The following is a 25,877-nucleotide window of genomic DNA, read 5'->3' on the forward strand; positions in this document are numbered from 1 at the left end:
CACTAGTTAAAAAAAAGAAGTTGTTCTTTGTTTGATTTGGCCGGCGTGGGGGGCCTATACCCCACGAGACCCGAGACGCGGGATTTGATCGAGGTTTGGTCGGATTTTTTGAACTTGATTCTTGATGTGTTAGATCAAGAACGGGTCAAAAGGGGGAGATGTGGATCTAAATCGGGTCAAGAACTCGATTTTGTAAAAGTGATTCGGACTTAGAACGATACGTGAGGCGTAGATCTGAGTTCGATCGATGTCGGAAAAGGAGGGGGATCCGTTTGCTGAGGCTATTGCGAAGCTGACTGCGGAGGATGTGAGTGCCATGATGACTCACATGATGCGACAGTTTGCCATGTCTGGATTGGACCAAACTCCCGCAGCTCCTGTAGTTCCTGTTGAGCCAAGGCAGCATAGGTTGGATCTTCCACCTATTGATACGAAACTCGATGGGCCAGAAAAGTATCTGAGCTGGTCACGTCGAGTAAGGTACACTCTAGAAGGAAAGAATCTGGAGGGGTACTTGACTGGGGAGAAGGCAGAGCCAGTTGATGGTGCACTGGGGAGAGATGAGTGGAAGTCCACTCACATGCAGGTGTACATCTGGCTTCTGAGCTCGTTGCCTTCGTCTATTGCATCCACAGTGGATGGCATGGAGAAGGTAAAGGATGTCTGGAAAAAGTTGAAAAGAACTTGTGATGGTGTGGGGAATATCATGAGGGTGTACCAGATCAAGGGGGAGATATCATATGTGGTACAAGGGGAGAAGACCGTGCAGGAATATGCCATAGAACTGGAGCGCTTATGGTTAGAGCATGATCACTTCAAGGTCCAACCATGTTGCCCACACCCTACGTGTTCTGAGAAAGAGGCCTCCATGGAGGATAGGACTATGTTGTTCCTCAAGCATCTGGCGCCAGCATTTGAGCAGAGGGTGGCTATGTTACTGAGCGGGAATAGGATTCCCTCGCTTGCGGAGGCAGTCTCAACCATGATATAGGAGGAAAGCTGGATGAGGCTACAGGTTGGGGCAGGAGGACTTCCAGGAGTGAAGTCAGCACTAGCGGTCTCCAGCTCAGGTAACACAGGGTACAGAGAGGAAACTCGACAGTGCTACAACTGTGGTGAGGTAGGTCACCTGAAACAGGCTTGCCCTAAGCCACCAAAGGAGAGAGATATAAGTGGGAGGGGGCAGTTTGGGAGTCGTGGTCGCGGCCGTGGAGGTCGGAGAGGTGGAAGAGGAGGCAACCAAGCACATCTGATGGTTGCAAAGGAGGAAGAAGAAGCTGGTGGGGTACTTACCGAGGAGGATCAGGCACTCGTGGAGGCTTATTCTCAGGGGCTCAGAAGCAAGCAGAAGTTGACATGTGATGGGAAGAGTGTGAGAGATGATGCGTATACCTCTACTTCTTCCAGGGGTAACTTTGCTTCTCTTGCCCACACAGCTACAGGTACTCATGATACCTTTGCTCTAGCCTCTATACCCACCACGAGATCACCAGATTGGATAGTCGATTCTAGTGCATCTCGCCATGTGACTGGTGCTGTTGGGGAGTTTTCTTCTTATACTCGCCTAGCAGTCCCAGAGAACATTCAGACTGCCGATGGTACGGCTCAGCCCGTAGTTGGTAAGGGTACCGTGAAATGTACCAATTCTTTGACTTTGTCTAATGTCTTGCATGCTCCTTCTTTTCCAGTGAATCTCTTATCCATAAGTGACATTATATTACAACTAAACTGTGTTGTTGTGTTTGATATTCCTAAGGTGATCTTCCAAGAGAAGGGGACAGGCAGGCGGCTTGGGATTGACACTTGGGATAGCGGGCTGTGGTACATGGATAGAAAGGGTATGGACTCGGCCCTCTCATCCATAGTAGAGAGTACTGAAGGAGTTGAAAGAATTGTGGAGGACTTACTGTTGCTCCATCATAGGCGCTTAGGTCATCCTTCATTTCTTGTTTTGAGTAGGTTGTATCCGTCTTTGTTTGAAAATGCCAATAAAGGAACACTGGTGTGTGATGCATGTGAGTTAGGCAAACATACCAGGAACTCTTATGCTAGCTCGGGTAGTAGAAGTTATTGTGTTTTTAATTTGATTCACTCTGATGTATGGGGACCTTGTCCCACAACTACTGTGAATTGATTTAGATATTTTGTTTCTTTTATTGATTGTTTTTCTCGTGCGACTTGGATTTATCTGATGAAAAATAAGAGTGATGTGTTTGCTTGCTTCAAAGATTTTCACAAAGAGATGCAGACTCAATACGGTGCAGTTGTGAAGGTATTGAGGTCTGACAATGAGACAGAATACACCAACAGGGCGTTTGGAGAGTACTTGTCATCTCGGGGAATACAGTATCAAACCACGTGCCCGTACACACCAGAGCAGAATGGGGTAGCAGAACGGAAGAACATGCATCTACTTGAGGTAACTCGGAGTATGATGATTTCGATGAAAGTTCCAAAGTACTTGTGGGGGGCAAGCAGTTCTAACAGCAGCCTACTTGATCAACATGGTGCCCTCGCGGGTGCTAGATTGGAAGTCCCCGATGGAGATGCTGAAAGGTAAGAATGAATATATTCTTCCTCTCAAAAACTTTGGATGTGTGTGCTTTGTGTAGGACAACAGACCAAATGTAGGAAAATTGGATCTAAGGGCTGTGAAGTGTATCTTTGTTGGGTACTCGGGTACTCAAAACGGGTATGTATGCTGGAGCCCTGTGGAGAAGAGACTATTTGTGAGTATGGATGTTACATTCCGAGAGCTCGAACCATACTACTCCTCAGAGGCCACATCACCCTTTGGAGACTCGCTCGATACAGGAGGTATGAGGTGAGAGGGGGAGAGTAGTAATGATGGTGGGAGAAGGATGGTGAGTGTAGGTGGTATTGGTTGCCCAATTATTGAGAATTCAGCTGTGATTGAGCCGGAAAAGGAGGATTCGGCTGTGGTCGAGCCGAGAATTGAGAGGAATGAGTCCGAAGGTGGCAGAACTCAGGCTCAGGGGGAGTCGAGATACCGTGAAGTGTATGTTAGGAGAACAAAGCAGAATGAGGGAGCTGTGCCTACAGTACCACCTATGCCAAGTCCCTTGTCTCTGCCTACTCCGACTCTTGAGACACTTTCACCATCCACCTCAGACCCAGAATACACAGGTGATATGATTCCTCTCTGTACTCCTCCCACTCCCCTACCGGTAAGGCGGACTGTTCGCGAGAATGCGGGCATTCCTCCTGACCGGTATGGTTTTCCACATGATATTGCCCAGTTTGTCTCTTACTCACACATATCACCTGTACATGGAGCATTCATTGCATCATTAAACACTGTCTCTATCCCTAAGTGTTGGCAGGTTGCTAAAGTAGATCCGAAATGGAAAGCAGCCATGCTAGAAGAGCTCAGTGCCCTCCGCAAAAACAAAACCTGGGAACTTGTGTCACTACCACCAGGCAAGAAGGTTGTCGGATGCAAGTGGGTCTTCATAGTAAAGCAGAATCCAGAGGGTCTGGTTGAACGCTACAAGGCTCGGTTGGTAGCGAAGGGGTACAGTCAGACCTATGGCATTGACTATGATGAGACATTTGCACCCGTGGCAAAGATGAGCACAGTGAGGACACTGGTCTCCATGGCAGTGAATGGTGGATGACAGTTACACCAACTCGATGTGAAGAATGCATTTCTTCATGGTGATTTGTTGGAGGAGGTGTACATGGAGGTTCCATCAGGGTTTGGCACAAACCAGACAGTGGGTAAGGTGTGTAGGCTCAAGAAGTCGCTCTATGGGTTGAAGCAATCCCCTCGGCCCTGGTTTGATAGGTTCAGGAAGGTTATGTTAGGTATGGACTATCAGCAAATCAATGCTGACCCACACGGTGTTTTCTCGACAACATGGTGATCACATTACCATGCTGGCTGTGTATGTCGATGATATGATCATTACCGGGGATGATGAGGGGGAGATTGCACAGTTGAAGACAAGATTGGGGAAGGAGTTCAAGGTGAAGGATCTGGAACAACTTAGGTACTTTCTTGGGATTGAGGTGGCTCGTGGAGCAGTGGGGATTGTTCTATCCCAAAGGAAGTATGTCCTAGACTTGCTCACAGAGACAGGCATGTTGGGGTGCAGGCCTGCAGTTTCTCCAACTGATGTGAAGGCCAAGATAAGTGCAGAGGCAGGAGAACGGGTTGATCGTGAGAGGTACCAGAGACTCGTAGGCAGATTGATCTATTTGACACATACTCGTCCCGATATCTCATTTGTAGTGAGCGTGGTGAGCCGCTACATGCATGACCCTAAGAAGGACCACATGGACGCAGTGTATCACATTCTGAAGTACCTGAAGAGTGCACCGGGGAAGGGTTTGATTTTCAGGCAGAATGGGCACATGAACATTGATGGCTATTGTGACTCTGACTAGGCCAGTTGCCAAGATGACAGAAGGTCCACAGCTGGCTATTGCATGTTCGTCTGGGGCAACTTGGTCTCTTGGAAGAGCAAGAAGTAGCCAGTTGTTGCGAGATCGACAGCAGAAGCAGAGTACAGGGCTATGGCATTGGGAGTTGCTGAGATGGTCTGGCTGAAGAGGTTGTTGGAAGAGCTCAAGGTGAATCACGGAGCTCAAATGAAATTGTGGTGCGATAGCAAGTCAGCGATCAGCATTGCCAACAATCCTGTGCAGCATGACAGAACCAAACATGTGGAGATCGATAGGTTCTTCATAAAGGAAAAACTAGAAAATGGACTATTGGAGCTGAGTCATATAGCTACTGGAAATCAAGTAGCTGACTGCCTCACCAAAGGACTTAGCTCAATAGATCTAGAGATGTTTTGTGACAAGATGGGCTTGATTAATATCTTTTGCCCATCTTGAGGGGAAGTGTTGAGATTTATGTATGTTTATGTATTATATGGAACTATAGGGACCGTTTGGTAAGATAGGAATTATATAATAGTTGAGGGTGTGGAATGAAATTATAACGTCTATATAGACCCAAATGAACAATGGAAGCAATACAATTCATTTTTCAATTATATGTATAATATTTATGTAATAGAACTTACTTCTCATTTTTACTGTGATCTATATGTAACTTGAAATATGCTAATAATAACCCAAATAAGTTATTAACTTTCAGGTTGTATTTAAGTTATGAAGGCAATTAATTTGAATATTTATCATCACCAAATTCCTTAGAACAAAATGTTTGTCCTTTTATAATGCTAACTCATAGAATGTCCATAATTTCATATTAAGAGCGGCCCTGTATTTATAATAAAGTCAGCTCAGATCAGATCATCCATTTTGAATAGTAAAATTGGTTGTGGTCTTCAGGTTGTCTGGATAAAATAGTAGACCCAACAAATCTTATTGTTTTGATATATGTGCTCCTTAATTAGTTAGTCATGATGCATGCACAAGAGAATGTGTTATAGAATGAATATACAACAAAACAAAACTGGGAACCTGGTATCGCCCCTGGAATTGATACCTATAATACAAGCCACATCCATAATAAACCAATTTAATAGGCTTAAGGAGCACTTCCTCTCCATTTTGATCTTGTACTTCTCCACACGCACATGGTCACGACTTTGAACAATTTTTTCATAATTCCAAGTGATACCCTTCCCAACACCTATAAATATTCTGTTTGCTCTCATAGTTTTTCATAGCAAAGATAAGCAATTGCTTACACATACACACAAACAATTTTTCAGAGTTCTTTTGAGAAAAATCAACAAAAGAGCAACATGGTTATCACTGCAAAACAGGAGGCCCTTGTCGTGAACTCATGGAATGAGATGAAAGATGATGCGCCAACGTTTGCTCTCAAATTCTTCTTGAGGTTGCTTACAAAAACTTTCATCTCACCTATTTTTATTCTAATAGTACCAAATATTTCTTTCATGCTTGTTTTATAATTGCTCGCTGTTTCTGTTAATCACAGGCTATTTGAAATTATTCCATCTGCGGCAAAGCGGTTCTCCTTCCTACGAGATTCCAATATTCCCCTTGAGAAAAACCCCAAGCTCAAAGCTCATGCTATGGGGGTCTTCGTAATGGTACATATATAGCCATCTTACGCTATATTGGATACTGTTGCTACTATTTTAGCAACTGATTATAGTTCCAATCTTTGATTTTTATTAACTGGGAGTACAATTTGATTGTAGGCATGTGAAGCAGCTACTCAGCTGAGAAAGACAGGGAAGGTTGATGTTGGAGCCAACACGTCCGTGAAGCACTTGGCCTCGATTCATTTCAAGGCCGGTATTGCTGACGTGCATTTTGAGGTATATAATAATTTGAATAATTTAATCACATGTTAAAAGAAATTGGAAAATAAAGGTTCAGAAATTTAATTTGAGCATTACCTTTTTTGTTGTTCATTTCAGGTTCTGAAATTTGCTCTTCTGGAAACAATCAAGGAGGCAGTGCCATATCTGTGGTCTGAAGAGTTGAAGGAAGCCTGGTCTGAATCTTACGATCACCTTGTTGTAGCCATAAAAAATGAGATGTAACTCGTTTTCCACACCGATCATGGATCATATATGTGGCACCTACATGAGCTGTTTACTTTATGTTTAATTTCATTTTTTGCTGTAGCAATTTGTGATGGCTTTTTCTGTTTGAGTTTCTCTGGGCTTTTGTATCTCTCTTATTTATCGAATAAAAATCTTTAGTAGATTCTAATTAAGATGTTGTTCTCCTTTCTTTTTCCAAGGAACTTTCGGCATATTTGTAGTCAATTTTAATTAGTATTTGTTATTAGTAAAAAAATTGTTCAAAATTCACCAAACAAAGCGAGTGGTTGTGCAGTGCCAGTGATATCAAACTTTCGCAGAGTCAGCCTTTTGATATTTTATCCAGAACTTTGTTAATTGGCAGGGTTATGATATATCAATTTTTCATGTATACATGTAGAAATAAATAGTGGTCATATACCATCACTAAAAGTGGAATTGCATATATATATGTTATCCAATAAGATAGATTGATAGCTTACCAGTTTATTCAAAAAGTAAAAGAGAAAGGAGTGACAGTTATGATTTATTTTTATCGAGAATAGAAATTGGTCAATTTGACTTTGTATTTAAAACATAGTTACCGAAGGTTTTTAAAAGCGTTGGGAGTTTTGACTAGCATGGCTAACTACAGCTACAGTTACTTTAAACCTTAAATCTTTAGTATAAGCTCTAGCGTTCTCAGATCAAGTTGTAATATTAATTGTCAGTGTTCTTATTTTGAATATGAAAACGATGATATTATCAGCACCCATTCTATTTGTACAAATTGAGTTTCTTCTATACAAGCCCAGTTCCAGGATAGAATTTATGAGCTGATGAATTTCAACCTGTATTATGCCACAAAGGATGAGTCCCCATCTTCTGCATTGCACCGTTTGAGTTTAAATTCGAATCATCCGATCAGAATCCGGACCAATCCGGCCCATGTTTATTTGTGATGCACGAAGCCCTTTTAATGTTCGTGGTAATATGTAATGAGCGGATCAGATTTAAACTCAAACAGTGCGTTGATGAGGTGATATGAATTCACAGAGGATGCATGTGCTGCACGCCTATTAACTGATGTGGTCATGCCAGGAACAATCAGATACCCAGTGAGCAAATTATTCCTCTCTTAATGCTTAACTACCACAATAATGACTTTCTATTTGCAGATTGAGACTTTCACCAAAAATTAACATAATTGATTTATTTTTACTGGAAAGGGCTATGTTGACATATATAATTACTTCACAATTGTTTAGAGGTCATATTGTAATTATATTCATTAATATTAAGATAGGTTGTTCATCAATTTAAAAAAAAACTTAATTATTTGGTTAATGATAACTGCCGAAATTTTGAACAGTTTAATTATTTTCTAAAATCATTCGATACATGACTAACTAATATTGTTTTTTAGATCATATTCTACCTAAAACTAAAATCAAATATAATCTATCATCATTCGATTGTTTAAGATAATTTAAAAATTCATTGCTTGGTTGAGTCGGATTACTAATTAAGCTATGATCTGTTGCAATGAGGCATTCATTCCCATTTTTTTCAATGATTTGAATTTTCATTTGCAAAGAGCATTATGAATTCAAATAGCTCAGAGATCCAAAAAGAAAATAAAAGAACTCTCCGATTAGGGCTGGCAAAAAAATCCGTAGTTCGTGATTCGATTCGAGTTTGATTTGATTTTAATTCGATTCGAAATGGGTTCGAATTGAAACGAACCAAACCAGGTTCGGTTCGAAATTAATTCAAACCAAACTCAAACCTAATTTGGTCGATCGAAATGGGTTCGCGAAATTTTATGATTCGAATCTTATAATAACATCGGCCGTTTATTTACCTGATAAATTAAAACTCAAGATAGAGAGTCATAATTTAACTTAGCCGACGCTCCCTCGCTCTCAAATCTCAATAACTTAGTTCTCTCTCCGCCTCTCCCTAACTTACTCTCCCTCTCGCTCTAAAACCTAGCCGACGCTCTCGGCGGCTAGCTGTCTCTTCGGCAGTCACTCCTCTCTCCGGCCTAGACAGTTGTCTCTCCTCTCTCTTCGACCGTCTCTCCTCCGTCTTCTCTACATTTTGGATTCTCACTTCATTAGATGGTCTGATCGAGGGATTGATCGAGTGAGCACTTGAGGTACGATTGCTTGTTTTACTGTATATTTCAGTTCTTGTACTTAATTCTCTTTTTACGATTATTTGTTGTGATGTATTTTTTCATGAACAATTTTTCAACTTAAAAACACTCATTTCATGCCCATTAAAAGAAAGTCATGTGAATTTTGTTCCGCGAGAAAAAATTAATGTATAAACTACCGATATAACTAGGGCTGCTAAAAAATAATTTAGTTCGTGATTCAATTCGGATTCGATTCGAAAAATGTGTAGTTCGCAATTAATTTGATTCGAAATGGGTTCGATTTGAAACGAATCAAACCAGGTTCAATTCGAATCTTATTCAAACCAGATTCGTTGCCACCCCTATCTCCGATGGACACTGATCAAATCATCTTTAATTACTAATATCATTTCTTTAATTTGTAACTTATTCCTTTTCATAACCTCAATCCCAGGCCACTATCAAAACTTACAAACAGCCAGCAGTTTTGGTTTAAGCACAGGGTTTCTGATCCTGTTTTCTTTAGATAACAATAATACAGCTTCCATTTTACAAAGGCTTTTTCTGTCATGTAATGCCACCCACGTATATATGATACTTCTTTTGACCAAATTAATATAATATAATGTATCATATATATACAAGAGCATTCCATGGCCTATATAAGCACCATGTTATATATATATATATATATATTCAGATAAAATATACTTTTGGTACTAATCCTTTCCGGAATTTGAAGAAGCAATAAATTACTAAAAATGGTCATCACTGCTAAGAGGTCCTTGTTGTGAGTTCATGGAACGAAATGAAGGATTGAGGTGCAAGTTTATATATATCAGATATTCAGATGAAGTTCATTTTGTTTTTAACAAATAATACATGGAAGTACGCGCGTATTTGCCCCCAACTTAAATTTCTTGACATAATACATGGAAGAACCCTAAGCTCTGGGGCGAACCTCAGGGGACAAAAAAAATATTGAATTGGATTTAAATAGCTTATCAGACTTAAATTCATTAACTAATTGAGTACTCAATAAAAAAAAATATTTTGACTTATATTTTTCAATACCCTCACTTCTAATTTCTGATCCTATAACTTCTAATTAATATTATCAATCATAATTCAAGAAATTTATTTTGATTTTAACACTAAATTTAACTCAAATTACAAATTAAACATCAAGAGAGGAGCAAAAAAATTTCCAGAAAGAGACAAAGTCAATCGGTATCGATAGATCACCACTAAAACTCAAAATCCAAAGGGGACGGCTGCCCCCCTACTGTGTTACAGTAAATCCGCCCCTGTCTAAGCTGAAGGCTCATGGCCATGTCAGTCTTTGTTATGGTATGCATTTTGGTGGTAGCTTCACGTTTTTTTTTGTTCAATATGCATATTGAAAACATTTGATGTGATATATGATTTTCTAATACCAACTTAAATTTTGCACAGACATGTGAGGCTGCTACGCAGCTGATAAAGATATAGGCAGTGTCAATGTGGGTGCTAACACATCTTTACCTCATCTGGCTTCGATCGGTTCACTTCAAGGCCAGCGTTGCTGACGTGCCCTTTGAGGTATATATACAAATTAAACTGACATTAATATTTATGTTGTAATTTAATTACTCCTCTTTTCGCAAACACAGGTACTCAAGTTTGCACTGCTTGAGACCATAAATTAAGGAGGCAGTGCCATACATGTGGTCTGAAGAGTTGAAGGATGCTTGGTCTGAGTCTTATGATCACCTTGTTGCGGCTATCAAGTCCCAGATGTAATTTTTTATGATCAAAATCGTCTCGTCTCACTTGTTAAAATAACTTGACATGCATTTTGTCAAGTATGTTGTTTTTAGGCTTTTTCTAATTGTTGGATGAACATGAGGAAAATATAAATAACATGAATAAATATATTCTGACATTCAGATTTTAAAAGAAAAAATGACATCATGATTATATAATTTTATGGTTCTATCTATATTTGGGTTGACATCATTGGACCAGACTGAAAAAAAATTGTAGCCCTATTTCGTAAACCAACAGCCCAATAAAATTATCGCCCCCAAAAAATTCTCGACCCGACCCGACATGACCTACATGGCCCACCCGTCAGCCCCAAGTGTTCAACGGTGTACGATTGCACACAGTGCCAGTAGCGGGTAGCCCCGATTCTGGTAAAGGTGCCTCAATCAAACACCGTCCAAATCAAAAATCACAACTCATCAATGCATCCAACGGTAGAAACAATCTCACTCAGGAATGGTCCGCAAATCGGACAGAAATTTGAAGGCCTTGCTGTTTTCTTTCTTCATTTCCTTGCCCTTCTCCCTTTCGGCGAAATCGAGAGGCGCTACCATTCTCCGACGACCTCTCCGGCCAAGGGTTCCTGTCTCGGAAAGCGCAACGCTAGCTCTGACAGCCAGCTCCGCCATCCCATTCCCCTTCAACGGTTTATTCAGCATGGACCGAGGCAGTACAAAATAGATCTGGCCTAATCTAAGCTCCTTATCACCAGCGATGGCAGTGAGATCGTGATCTATCTCCATTGTATCCGAATCGCACACGAAGCACGTGCTCTCATCCCTTCCTAGAACGTGAGACGCCATTATTGGTCTGGAGAACTGGAGGAGACCGCCATTAGATAGGATCAGCTTCGTTGTGACTAGCGGTGGCGGTGGAGGTGTTGATTTGCGTGAGATGCACGAACCCATATGCGATCAGTAACGCTATCTTCTCAATTGTTCTTTCGAGAAACTAATATTTTGGATTGGGTTTGGGTACGACAAAATTAGCTTCGTTTCCTTTTTTCCCCGTATTTTGCAATTTGTTGGTTTGGGGAGGAGAGCGAAGTTTCGCGTTATATAAAGAGGTGGGGATTGGGTCGGCGATTTCGTCGGTTAGTGAAGCATGACAGGCTGGCAATGGATGGATTGGGTGGTGAACCATAGGCAGCAATAGCATAGCAGTAAATAATAAATAATAAATAGCATGAGAAAAATTTCGAAAAATAAAAACAGGTAATATCGACGTCAACCTATTAATTATTTTATGGGTCATAGAGATAGAGGGGGTACGTGGAAGAACGTCAGATGATGTGGCTATGCAACCATGCCAAGGCTTTGACACGTGCGAATCGGAAGCAGGTCGTAACCGCTTAATAAATGAAAATGAAACCATGATTTGTTTGCTGGACCAATGGCTCAATAGTAAAGAGTTTTTCTGGTTGGAGCCACGGGTGCCCACGTGGCTGGGGTCAGATGGATAGGTATTGTTGCTATGCGTTTCACCTGATAGCTGTAACAGTAAAAAAAGAGTTCTCTACAGTCCAGTTTGGATCTTGCTGTTTATGACCAATTCGAATCGTGCAGTGATTGAAACTTTAAAACTCGTGCGTCCTGAGATCTAAAAAAAATATATTATTTATAAATATCCTTTTCGTCCGTTTTCCGCGGCTTGACAGTAGAGTGGGCGTTTATGACTCTCTTTGACTGCTATGTGAAACAGAAAAAAGTTTGGGTGCGAATGCGATCGATGCTCATCCGCAGCAAATTTGAGTTCGATAACTTCGATGTACTTTATGATTTGTGGGCGCTCCGTTCAAAGATTGAATTGTGTGCGCTCCGTTAAAATTTGTAGTGTTTAGAACTTTAGATGTGTATTCAATTATCTTCATATAGATGTGAATATGTGATCCACATGTGAATATGGCCTAATCAGACTCAAATTGCACTACATGTGAATATGTCTAAAATATGTAAGTGATTAGATGTGTATTTAATCAAGCCTTCGTCTATTTTAGTCCCCGTTTTCTCTAAACCCGACAACAGCATCTTAATAATAAACACTGGTTGATGATTGAATACGTGGAAGAACGTCAGATGATGTGGCCATGCAACCATACCATGGCTTTGACACGTGGGTTTCGGGAGCAGGTCGTAACCGCTTCCGAGTTTTTTAAAAATACTCATTTTATAAAATATTTTAATAAAAATAATTAGAATTGGACCGATTTTTTAAAAATACTCAAAACGTGAATTTTTTCACGGTTTGTAAATTAAAAATCCACGGTTTGTTTTTTTTTTTTATAATATATGTATATGTATATGTATATGTATATGTATATGTATATGTATATGTATATGTATATGTATATGTATATGTATATGTATATGTATATGTATATGTATATGTATATGTATATGTATATGTATATGTATATGTATATGTATATGTATATGTATATGTATATGTATATGTATATGTATATGTATATGTATATGTATATGTATATGTATATGTATATGTATATGTATATGTATATGTATATGTATATGTATATGTATATGTATATCTATATGTATATGTATATCGATATGGATATGGATATGGATATGGATATGGATATGGATATGTATATGTATATGTATATGTATATGTATATGTATATGTATATGTATATGTATATGTATATGTATATGTATATGTATATGTATATGTATATGTATATGTATATGTATATGTATATGTATAGAAGGAGGGATCAAGTTACCACAACTATTTTTTACATTTTTAAAGTTCAAATTGTCGATCCAAACCATTAGATGTGATCTCTACAGTAAAATGTGCTTGGAGACCAAATTTTACGTTTTTTGGAATTTTTTTACTATTTATTAAGATGGGTACAAAATTCAATGGTCTGAATTTAACTAGTTTTTGTACCCATCTTAATAAATAGTAAAAAAAAATCCAAAAAATGTAAAATTTGGTCTCCAAGCACATTTTATTGTAGAGATCACATCTAACGGTTTGGATTGACGATTTGGACTTTGAAAATGTAGAAAATGGTTGTGGTAACTTGTTGTAACTCAAAAATTATTGTAACTTGATCCCTCATATATAATATATGTATATGTATATATAATATAATATATGTATATGTATATGTATATGTATATGTATATGTATATGTATATGTATATGTATATGTATGTGTATGTGTATATGTATGTGTATATGTATGTGTATATGTATGTGTATATGCTAGCATGCTATGCATAGCATAGAGCCCCTCCATGCAATGGCTCGGATTTTGAGTTTTCAAAATTCTAATGGTCGATCCGAACTGTTCATCTTGTTCTCCATATTAATATGTGTTTGGAGACAAAATTTTACATTTTTTGGAATTTTTTTACTATTTCTTTAGATTTATTGAAAATCCCTGTTTTCAGCAAATCTGGACCATAAAAAAACAGCGATTTTCAATAAATCCAAAGAAATAGTAAAAAAATTCCAAAAAATATAAAATTTGGTTTCCAAACACATATTAATATGAAGAACAAGATGAACGGTTTGGATCGACCGTTAGTATTTTGAAAACTTGAAATCCGAGCCGTTACATGGAGGGGCTCTATGCTATACATAGCATGCTAGCATATTCCATATATAATATAATATATGTACATCGCTTAACTCCAATACCGTTCTGGAGATAAATACCTTTGAATTACTGACTAGATGTGTATTCAATTATATTCATATAAAATATAATCAAAATTTGGGTAAAAACATATTTTATGTTCAAATATTTTTATATTTTTTTCATCTTGCTTTTATTTTTAGAATTAATATAACTTAAAAGAGCAAAATTAGAATGTGATATGCTCACAAAGAAGGATTGATGAGCACACTTCTAATAGACTATCAGATTGACTTCAAACTACAAATTCAAACCGTTGAAATCCAAGTACTTTGTGAGTGATGCATGTACATATAAATTTTTTAAAGTTTAGAATTCATTTAGTACATGGTCAAGCGATTAAAAAAATTATGAAGAAATAATACATAAAACAATTAAAAATATAACTTATAAAATATTCATTGTTTTGACCACTTCACCATGTACTAAATTAATTCAAAACTTTAAAAAAATTATATGTACATGCATCACTCACGAAGTACTTGGATTTCAATGGTTTAGATTCGTAGTTTGAAGTCAATCCGATAGTCTTTTGAAGGTGTGCTCATCAACTCCTCTTGGTGAGTACATCACACCCTAGTTTTGCTCAACTTAAATAATAAAATAAAACTGTTTGATATATGATTTAGATTAAAACTAGGGTGTTCTTAAGTTCACCAAGGTATTTGGTGAACTTAACTTCAAAATATATTATATCCGTTTCAAACGATAAATCTAAACCGTTGAAATCCATCTACTTTACAATTAAGTGATGAATTTACATGCAAAAATTTTAAGTTTTTGAATTATTTTAGTATAAAGTCAAGTAGTGAAACTTAGAAGGTTTATAAATTAATTTTAGTGCATTCATTTTTTGAATATATTTTGGCCACTTGACTTTATACAAAATTAATTCAAAATTCTAAAAACTTTACATGTAACTTCATCACTTGTAAAGTAAATCGGTTCCAATAGTTTAGATTTATTGTTTGAAGTCAATCTAATAGACTTTAGAGTTAAACTCATCAAACACCTTGATAAACTTAAAAACACTCTAGTTTATCATATATCATATTTTCTAGGTACTCATAAAAGATCAAGTTTATATGATATTTTCCTTGCAGCAGTAATTTCAAAGCAACTACTTGTATGATTATTATATATTACATCCGAAGATTAAGTTTGAATTCTAAAACCCTAAACCCTAAATTCTAAGGAATGTTGTTATTAAAATTTAGCACCTTCTGGTTATAAATAAATACTAGTATGATGCTCGTGCGTTGCAATGGAAACATATTACAAGATTGAATAGAATATGCAGAGACAATCCAACATAAAAGCTAATTTGTTGCAACTACTATTCTAAAACCGAATTTTTTTATTAATATCCAAATTTAATATTAAATTTCAAAAAATAACCGGATCAGTAACGTTTTTTGAAATCTACCCTTTCCGGAAAAAAATTTTCCGGAAACGGTACCTACTTCCGGAAAAAAAATTTCCGGAAATAGGCTAAATCCGGAAAAAAAATTTCCGGAAATAGGATTTTTTTTTTCCGGAAAAATTTTATCCGGAAATAGGATTTTTTTTTTTTTAGGAAATTTTTTTTTTCCGAAAATTTTTTTTATAGGAATTTTTTTTTTTCAGTTTTTTTTTATAATTTATTTATTTTTTGTATTTAAGTATTACAAATATTTAATATAGTTTTTTAAAAAATAGATGGAATACTATATAATTTGATTTATTCGAATGACTGCTACAAATAATCCGGATCAACATTTTTCATGCCGGATTTTTTACGGCCGTAAAAAAAAATAATATAATATAATATATGCATATGTATATGTATATATAATATAATATATGTATATGTATATAATATATGTATGTATATGTATATATAATATAATATATGTATATATATGTATATATAATATAATATATATGAAAATGAAGATATAAAATATGAGGTATGATGAGGTATAAAAAATATGAGGTATTGGAACCCACGGCCATTTTTATTAATAACTAAAAAAAAAGTTTTTACAAAAGTAACCCATGGCCATTTTTATTAATAACCAAAAAAGTTTCTTAATATTTTCATTTGTGAAGTTTTAGTTTTTTTTGCCTAGAGTATTTGCCAAAAAATAAAACATTTGATATATTTATACGTGATGTCGTAACTCTTTATAACTTTCAATTGATTTGTCAGTTGGATATCACGAGTCTAAAGATAACACTAATTAAGGACTTGGTCTTGATTCACAACTTTTTTTAAGAGAATAATTGGAGAGCGAGAGAGAGAATAATTGGATTATTCACTAGTGGAGAACTTGGAATTAGTGTCGGCTGTTTATGAGTATTAGTGTCGGACATTAAGCGACACTAATCGTGCAAAGTCAAAACAGTAAATGATGCACGAAAAGACCCTAAAAACTCTGAAATTGTAAAGAAAATTCAAAAAATCTATATCCGACGGTCGGATCGGGCTGGAAAATAAGTTAGCTTGGATTTGGGGCTGTGGAGTTCCTGTCAAAATTTCAGCCCGATCCGACGGACGGATCAAAAGTTACGCCCCTTTTCGTGAAGCATGCGCAGGACCATATTGCATCACATCTTCTGGTATTTGCCTAGAAGAAGCGGCTGGGTTTGAGAAGATCAGATCGGAGAGAAGCGTGAAGCGAAGTGAAGGCTATGTTTTAAACCCTAGGCGTGCTTTTGAAAGAGGTGCGCGGGACTTAAAATGAAATTTTTTTAGCTTTAGTGTCGGCTGTTTATAAATAGGCGTGCGTCTGGTAAGGAACTGGACCGCCAGCATGCCTGGCGGTTTGGTTATATTTGGAAAAACTCAGATTTTGGAGTTACTTTTGTAAAAAACTTTTTTTTTGGTTATTAACAAAAATGGTCGCTCGTTTAGTGCCTCAAAAATTCAGTTGAAGTTTTCGTTCAACGGTAGGCATTCAACGATCGGTATTTTCAAAGTTTTCAAAGTCCAAACAGTCGATCCAAACCGTTCAACATGATAGATATTTTAAAATGTGCTTGCAGATCAAATTTTACATTTTTCTAATTTTTTACATTTTTTTACTATTATATATACATATACATATATTATATTATATATACATATATTATATTATATATACATATACATATACATATGCATATATTATATTATATTATTTTTTTTTACGGCCGTAAAAAATCCGGCATGAAAAATGTTGATCCGGATTATTTGTAGCAGTCCTTCGAATAAATCAAATTATATAGTATTCCATCTATTTTTTTAAAAACTATATTAAATATTTGTAATACTTAAATACAAAAAATAAATAAATTATAAATAAAAACTGAAAAAAAAAATTCCTATAAAAAAATTTTCGGAAAAAAAAAAAAATCCTATTTCCGGAAATTTTTTTTCCGGATTTAGCCTATTTCCGGAAAAAAAAATTCCGGAAATGGTAGATTTCGAAAAACGTTACTGATCCGGTTATTTTTTGAAATTTAATATTAAATTTGGATATTAATAAAAAATTCGGATTCTAAAATGTACATACAAACAAAAAGTTTGATAAAAAAATTGTCTTAAAATTTATATTACCATGCAACGACTCAGTAGCATCATGAGGAGCTGATGAAGCTAATATATTTGCAGTGGAGTTTTTGAAACTAATAAAACATTTGTCCTCGCACGAACATTCGGTATTGGATTATTACTACTATCTCATGTTTTGAGTTGCTTATTTGCACAGTTTTTCATCAGAAAAGTTTGTTTTTTTTCCTGACTCATTTTTTGATATGCCCTCTTGTACCTTGTTTGATCAAAGTAGCTAGTACATTTCTCAACAATGGAGAACTTGCATTTGGTCTAGTGACAAAGGTACATGGCTCCCATATAGGAGGTCATGGGTTCGAAACCCACAAAATGAGGAAATCATCTATATTAATATACGAGTTTGAAATGTGTTAGATGACTTGACTTCTAATCCATATTTAAATATATATATATATATATATATATATATATATATATATGAGGTGGGCTACGGTGAGTTGCGAAGTAAAGCGACTATTTTACTTCACGCTCATATTTTGCGATTTTTAAGTTCAAAACGTCGATCCGAACCGTTCATCTTGTTCTCCATATTGAAATGTGCTTGGAGACCAAATTTTACATTTTTTGGAATTTTTTTACAATTTATTAAGTAATTTTGAAAGTCGCTGATCTGATGGTCCAGAAAATTTTACTGTTTTTTACTGTTCACAGCAAAACAACAATTTTAAAAAATGCTTAATAAATAGTAAAAAAATTCCAAAAAATATAAAATTTGATCTCCAAGCACATTTCAATATGGATTAAACATCTAATGGTTCGGATCGGTCATTTGGACTTTCAAAATAAAAATACGGCGTGAAGTAGAAACGTGTTTTACTTCGCAACTCACTGTAGCCAACCTCTATATATATATATATATATATATATCAACAATTTTGTACATAACATGAGATTTAAATGTATTTTTACAAATTATCCAAAGTTCTTAGACGAATATTTCATTAATTTTGAGCTTGAGAACCAACTATTATTGACCTGTTTATCTGATTTATCTTTTTTTAGTGTGATCAATTGACTCATCTAAATTGAGATTTTTTTTATATGGGAGTGATCAGAAATTATGTGTATTTAATTTCAGAATTTATGAGATCTACAAAGAAAATATTCTTTATATATAAATCCTTTTCGTCTGTGTTTCGGCGGCTTGACAGTAGAGTGGGCGTTTATGACTCCCTTTGACTGCTATGTGAAACAGAAAAAGTTTGGGTGAAATGCTCATCCCGAGCAAATTTGAGTTCGATAACTTCGGTGTACTTAATGATTTGTGGGCGCCGCTCAAAGATTTGTCTGCACAATTTTAAATTTTAAAGTGTATCCATCAGACTTAAATTACACTATATGTGAAAATGTCTAAATATGTGACTAGATGTGTCTTCAATTATGTTCATATAAAATCCAATCAAAATTTGGGTGAGAACATATTCTATGTTCAAATATATTTATATTTTTCTCATCTTTCCTTTATTTTTAGAATTAATATAACTTAAAATATTAAAACTTAAATGTTAAACTAAAAGTGTTTGATATATGATCAATATCATATTTCTAATTACACATAAAAGAACACGATCTTAAAAAAAAAATTAATTAGTAACAAGAACTTGCTACAATGCACCAATATAACAAATTCTGAAGGTTAATTTTTTAACTTTTTATTCATATAAAATTAAAATAAAAAATAATATTATTTTATGTGTATGTAAAAAAAAATAAGATAGATTATATTTAACAGTTTAATTTTAACATATAAATTTTAGCACTTTATTATAAAAAATTAAACAAATAGAAGTATAATAAAGATATAAAAATAAAAAATATTTAAGCCTTCCTCTTAAAAGTATCGATTCAATCCTATGTCGATACAAATACGTTTGTTACATGCAAGTTTCTAAATAGTGATTATTGTGTTGTCGCAGAAAGGCTATAAAAAAACCATCGCGAATATATGAATATATGGACATTGTTTTATTATTTTGGTGACCTGGATATTTTTTTAAATATCAAAAAAAGATATTTTTGTATTTTTTATTTAATGTTGGATATTAATAAAAAAATCAGCGATTTGAGTCGCTCCATTTGAATTTGATTAAAACTTGATAAATCTCTTAGGGCCTATTCGACAAACTATGGAATAGCAAGAGAATAGAGGAGAATAGAGGAATTGTGGAATTAAGAATTGGTCACTCTTCTTCTCTATTCCAATTGTGTTGGGCAAACTCAACTATTGGAATAGTAAAAGTGAACACTCATTAAAATACAATAATAATTGGAAATGACTCTTATATCCTTATTGTGTTTGGTTAGTGCACCAACGTCATGTGTAGTGCATGATTAAAATGCATATTCAATAAAATGGCGAATGTAAATTCAAGAGATAAAATTATGAAATAAAAGTTAATAATATAGTTCAAATATTCTAATAAAATGTTGAATTAGTATTAGCAACAGTAAAAAAAATAATCTATAATAAGTATTAAATTGAACATGTTATCTGTGTTTCCTTTAGTTGAAAAATTAAACGAAGCAAAGATGATGGTACAGCAAGAACACAATATCATATTGTCATCCTCAAAGCAAAGATAAACTTGTTTTTGAGTCAGAAAAAAAATGAGGCCAATACCACCAGCACCACCCACTAATTAATAGTGTCATTGTCATGATTATAATTATTGTATGCATTTAAGAAAAAAAAATTATTTTGTACCCAATTTAAGACCATGTTTATCAGAAAAACTGATACACTCACCTCCATTGTACCTGTACCAGCAAAATTTACAAGGCCCTTTTAAACCCCCAAATTCCCCAAACTTACAATTTACATAGAAGCCCTTTGGAAGGAATAATGTTCCATATCAATTTGTCATCTAAAAATAAGCAACCACCAAGAAGAACATATGCAATTTCATAACTAGCATAAAAAAATAATGAATTCAAAAACAAAAAAAAGAACAAAAACTGATTTAAACCAAGTAGTAGTTCCATATCACTTTGTCATCTAAAAACCCTTACATAGCAACAAAATACTTTCTATTGTTTGTTACTTAAATAGCACAACTGAAAATTTATTCTAAAATAATATATGCATGATATTTTCTACATTGTGTCCTTGAGGTAATAAAGTCTTTTTATATATTGTAGATTGTGTACCTAAGGTTGGTACTGATTTACCAGTTCAAGGATGACTTGGGCTGAAGCCTTATGTAATCATGATATTCCTATGATAGGATAAAATAAAAGATGACATGATATTTTCTACATTGTGTTAATTGTAGCAATTTATACGTGGAAGACTAATATTTATATAGTTATTTTACTAATGACACCTACCAGTGGACCATGGTTGAGAACCCACCCCATGCGCACATTACAAAAGGATTTCACACCTTTATTTGTAATATCCAGTCAAAACACTTCACTGTATCAAGCACCCCAAAAAAAATAAAGCAATTCGTAGATTTTTGTAATCCATTTTTTATCCGAATTTATGCTCCTAAATTCTATTTCTAAACAAAGCGACACCTTCTAAAAGCAATTTAAGTGAAATAATTCTAGGTTATGCGGTAAATGGGGAATGAGTATTGTACAAATTTCAAAGCACTAGCTAATAGGTAAGAGGAAGCAACAAATAACAAATACCGTACAATACCAGGTTATGCTTAAGCACAAGCAAGCTATCAATGGTAATTTAACTACTAAATCGGTAAAAAAAAAAGGGTGAAGGAAGGAAAATAAAACTCGCCAAAAAAGAGGGATATTAAATGAAAGATAAAATCGCGTACGTCTATCTCGTAGTTTTCATTTTACAGATTTTTCAGTAGTTCGTCGGAAATTTTGATCGGAGTTTACTGAGAGAAAAAGTGTTTCTCTTTTGGAGCATGTGCAGAAGAGGAAGAAAGAGATGTGAGTGGGAGAATATTAAAATGAGACTGAAGTGCCACATCAGCCAAACAGAGGGCAAATATGATCTTTTTTTTGTCCCTTTTCCAGCGCAATTCTCTAATCCAGCCTCCCACTGAAATTGAGAAAAGAGGAAAAGCACTTCTATTCCGGCTATCTATTCCAACTCACATTTTGATTGTTCGACAAAAATAGATACTCTATTCCATTCAATTTCTCTATTCTAACTCTGCCGAACAGGCCCTTAAAAAATCAGAGCGAATAGAATGCATTGGATGAATCGAATAGATCAAATTAGGCGCCAAAGTTATCATTATTGGCATTTATGGTAGCACATTGGGACAACATATATATGCCCTACAATTGCTACCAGCTTTTGTAACCTTTTCTTTTTGTGCATGTGGTACACTGGTACTAAATACTAATGCTTAATTGCCAAGTATAATAGCAAAAGGCCAAGAGCAAGTTGAAAGCCAGCTAGAAAGTGAGAGACAGAAGCAGATAGGAAGGTCATGTAGGCGATCTGAAAGTAAAAGGAAAAAAAAAGAGTATATGGTCACGTGGGTTAATGTGATCTCCCTTTTCCTATTAAGGTTAACCGTCAATTCGAGATTTGATTAATAAAACATATACCGTTATTTCTAAGACTACAAAAGAATCAAATTAAATCAAATCAAACTTATCCTACTTTGAATTTGAAATTTGAATAAAATTCGAATTGAACTGATTTAATTTGTTTCAAAACGAACATCAATTGAACGAGTTAATTGTGACTTTTTTTCGAATCGAAGTCAATCAAATCAGAAATTACGAGCTTTTTTAGCAGCCCTACTGTCCTTAATTATTTTATGAAAATTGAATAACTTAAACTAAACATTACATTAGATCTTATATGAAAATTGAATAACTTAAACTAAACATTACATTAGATCTTATATGATTATGTTAGTAATTATTTTATGAAAATTGAATATCTTAAACTAAGTATTACATTATATCTTATATGATTATGTCAGGTACATATTTGTACCTATTTGAAATAAAATTTTAATTTTGCATTAAATCACTAACGTTGCTCTAATTTGAACTGTACATATTAAGTTGAAATTTGAACCTAAATAATACGCACACCAATTTTAAACAAACTATCCTCATTTTTGAGTTTGAGTTTGAATACAAACTTAATTGATTTAATTTGTTTCTGAACAGATTTTCAATCGAACAAGCTAATGGAGAATTTTTCTTCAAATTGAAGTCAATCGGAATTTTTCTTCAAATTGAAATCAATCGAATCACAAGCTACGATCTTTTTTTGACAGCTCTAGTTATTACAATTAATATATGATTTTTTTTGTACATTCATTTTTCTTTCCTCTATAATATAGAGTCCAATGACAAACGAGGGCCTAATAAAACTTCATCATTATCGGCCATTCAATTCATCATCAATCATTCAATTTCGGCTCAAACCATCAGATTCAGATCAGATCCATGGGTATCCAGCGAACCCGATCCCTGGTGCTTCATGTTCAACACAGCCTTGTGTTAACCTTTTTTCCTTTTCAATTCCTTCCGTTCAACGCTCATTCGTATCAATCTCACTCAGCAATGGCGCTCAAATCAGTAGCAAATTTACGCCCTTTGCCACTTCCCTTCCTCTCTCCAACTCTCTTCTTCTCCTCTTTATTGCTTTCCTCCTCCATCTCAAACACAAGCGGCGTCACCGTTCCCTTACGACCCTTTCCACCGCTGCTAGCTTTAGCAAGCGCGCCGCTTGCTCTAACCACCAATGCTGCCATTTCCTCGGCCTTCAGAGGCCGATTCAGCATTGACCTTGGCAATACAAAATAGATCTGCCCGAGCCTCAACTCCTTGTTAGAAGCTGTTGCTGTGACAATCTGATCGATCTCCATTGTGTCGGAATCACACACGAAAGATGTTTGTTCTTCCTTGCCGAGAATGTATGCCGGTTTGATTGGCCACGAGAACTCGCGCAAACCACCATCGGACAGGATTAGCTTGACGGATGCTGGTGAGGTGGCTTGAACTGAGGTGCATTGACCCATTGTTAGATTAGATACTGTTGTTTTAAGAAATGAGGAGGAGTGAAGTCTGTTTTGGTTTGGTTTGATTTGGAGAAAGCAGAGAAGGGAGGTGTATTTATAGTTGGGAGTTAAGAGTTGGTGCTCTGTCGTGTAGTGGAGTCAAAGAGGAGCATCACAGCCTGGATTTCCAACGGGGGACACAAGATCGGGCCCGCCAGCGGAGGGTGTGATGGGGTCCACGAGGAGTTTTAAAATAGGTGAATGCACAATTTTAATCAGGACCATACTGTAATTGCTAGAGAATTATGCCCAATCGCCAAAACAGTAATACACTATTGCTGTAGTTTGCTAGAGAGCTACATCTTGCAGATACGTGGCGAAGTGTGCATGCGAGTGGCACCATTGCAAACTACATGCCTGCCACGTTTATAGGTCACCTTATCTCGGGAAATGTACGGGTGCTTAGCACATGTTTTGAGTATTCCCATTGGGCCAATAGGCAGTCGGCCATGGGTATATGAGTAAGGCTAGGTTGCTACGAGTTGCACAGATAACTATTATGGTTCAATATTTTAATTTTTAAAATTTTAATTTTTTGATCTGAATCATTAATCTTTTTATTCGTATTAATATATATTTGAAGATCAAATTTTATATCTTTTTTAAAAAAATTATTATTTTTTTAGATAGATAGAAAATTACTTGATCTAAAAAATTCTACACCATTTAAATATTTAATTTTCTATCTATTAAAAAAAATAGTAAATAATTTTTAAAAAATATAAAATTTGATTTCCAAACACATATTAATATAGAGAACAAGATGAACAGTTTGAATTGACCGTTATAATTTTAAAAATTCAAATATTGAACTGTAGCACCGTAATGCAACGCATAACACTGTAGTCTTACTCTTGATATATTATATATAATTGTGCCCATCTTAGATAAGTTATCCTCTCCAGTAATAAAATATTTCTTCTGTCCAGTTGGGATCGGACCAGGAATAAGCAATTACTATTTTATAAATCTGAGAAAATCAATGGGTTAGACAATCGTTTGGTAATTAATAAAAATTTGAGCTGTAATCATTACAAGTCATGTGCTTAATTAACATAATGATCACATGTTCAAGTGTTGTAAATTATATACATATAAAATTAACTAAAATAATTTAATTTAAACATATATTTTGTACAAATTAATACATGACCAACAGGTCTATTTGACCAACAGTTACTGGTAAAGATAGTTGAAGGAAGGAGAAACCTGAAGACAGCACAGGTGATGGAATGGCGCTCGTAATCTCGTATCATATACTGGAAAGGATAATTTCCTTAATGAATAAACACCCCTTGAATAGATGCGAATATATTCCGAGGGAAGAAAATAATCAGGCTCACGTACTTGCAAATTTGGCTTGTTCTATATCGTATGAGGGTACTTACCCCTTATTAATGAACTTGTAATTAATAGGGGTTTCAGGGGTACAGGTTCAGCTTAGGTGTTGCTGGTTTTTTAGTTGTTTCTCTGCTTGATTTGATCTTTCATGTAATATCTCACAAATCTAACACCTTCTACTGTTCTTTGCTGATCAATATATTGTGCCCAAGGATTTTTAATCAAAAAAAAAAAGTGTTTATTAAATAGCTAGGACTATTGAAAGGTATTGGGGACATTCTCTCATAGAGAGAAAAAAAATGTTGTCTGCTAATTTGCAGGGGCAAATTTATGTATGTCGTAGAGAGTGCTAAGCCACCTTATGATTTTAAAATTAGTAATTATGTATATTAAAATTTAGTTGAATTTTTGAGTTTTTTGAACTTTTATATAGTTTAGCCTCCCTCATAAAATAACAAATATGTGATGGTAGTCTAGTGGTTTGACCTAAGTTAGTATGTGAAAGGTCATAGGTTCAATTTACACTAATCACAATTTTGTTTGCCTTTTTTACAATATTACATTTTATAGATTAGACCCCTATTCAAATTTTCTAGTTCCACCACTACTAATTTGTATCGATCATTAATATTTACTTATTTATTTTATACTTATTTCAATTATTGTAGATGCCCAATATGTTGAACTTGTTTGGTTGGTGCACATGAAATGTATTATACACAAATGTATCATATGAGGGGGTCAGTCAAGCAAGGGCTAGAGATATTATTGCTCTCATCCAAAGTACGTACTGTCATGCTTTTATTAATTAAAATTTTAT

General features: G+C 35.2%; 5 protein-coding genes across 8 annotated transcripts; 3 read left to right on the plus strand and 2 right to left on the minus strand.

Annotated features, from left to right (window-relative positions):
* The first annotated feature begins 111 nt into the window (after positions 1 to 111).
* LOC144573980 (uncharacterized) lies at positions 112 to 3,813 on the plus strand. Of its 4 annotated transcripts, none has more exons than XM_078323776.1 (2): positions 112 to 1,442; positions 1,757 to 3,813. In XM_078323776.1, the coding sequence occupies exon 2, from the start codon at positions 2,862 to 2,864 to the stop codon at positions 3,636 to 3,638; it is 777 nt and encodes a 258-aa protein (XP_078179902.1). In that variant the 5' UTR covers positions 112 to 1,442; positions 1,757 to 2,861; the 3' UTR covers positions 3,639 to 3,813. The 4 variants fall into 4 exon arrangements, with proteins under 4 accessions (XP_078179902.1, XP_078179904.1, XP_078179903.1 ...); XM_078323778.1 differs by having other exon boundaries at positions 112 to 1,409; XM_078323777.1 differs by lacking the exon at positions 112 to 1,442 and adding an exon at positions 1,457 to 1,625.
* Positions 248 to 991, plus strand: LOC144573908 (uncharacterized). The gene has a single exon (XM_078323688.1). It carries the CDS (start codon positions 248 to 250, stop codon positions 989 to 991), a length of 744 nt encoding a protein of 247 aa, XP_078179814.1.
* A 1,751-nt stretch (positions 3,814 to 5,564) lies between the features above and the next one.
* LOC144573982 (anaerobic nitrite reductase HBII-like) lies at positions 5,565 to 6,691 on the plus strand. The gene is made up of 4 exons (XM_078323781.1): positions 5,565 to 5,839; positions 5,942 to 6,056; positions 6,168 to 6,287; positions 6,390 to 6,691. The coding sequence occupies exons 1-4, from the start codon at positions 5,745 to 5,747 to the stop codon at positions 6,513 to 6,515; spliced, it is 456 nt and encodes a 151-aa protein (XP_078179907.1). The 5' UTR covers positions 5,565 to 5,744; the 3' UTR covers positions 6,516 to 6,691.
* Positions 6,692 to 10,892: 4,201 nt separating this feature from the next.
* Positions 10,893 to 11,354, minus strand: LOC144573909 (uncharacterized). Its single transcript, XM_078323690.1, has one exon. It carries the CDS (start codon positions 11,352 to 11,354, stop codon positions 10,893 to 10,895), a length of 462 nt encoding a protein of 153 aa, XP_078179816.1.
* An 11,667-nt stretch (positions 11,355 to 23,021) lies between these two features.
* LOC144574120 (uncharacterized) lies at positions 23,022 to 23,733 on the minus strand. Its single transcript, XM_078323985.1, has one exon. It carries the CDS (start codon positions 23,675 to 23,677, stop codon positions 23,210 to 23,212), a length of 468 nt encoding a protein of 155 aa, XP_078180111.1. The 5' UTR covers positions 23,678 to 23,733; the 3' UTR covers positions 23,022 to 23,209.
* Positions 23,734 to 25,877: the final 2,144 nt, after the last annotated feature.

Source organism: Carex rostrata, chromosome 22, assembly GCF_964058835.1.
Source record: "Carex rostrata chromosome 22, lpCarRost1.2, whole genome shotgun sequence".
Lineage (NCBI taxonomy): Eukaryota > Viridiplantae > Streptophyta > Magnoliopsida > Poales > Cyperaceae > Carex > Carex rostrata.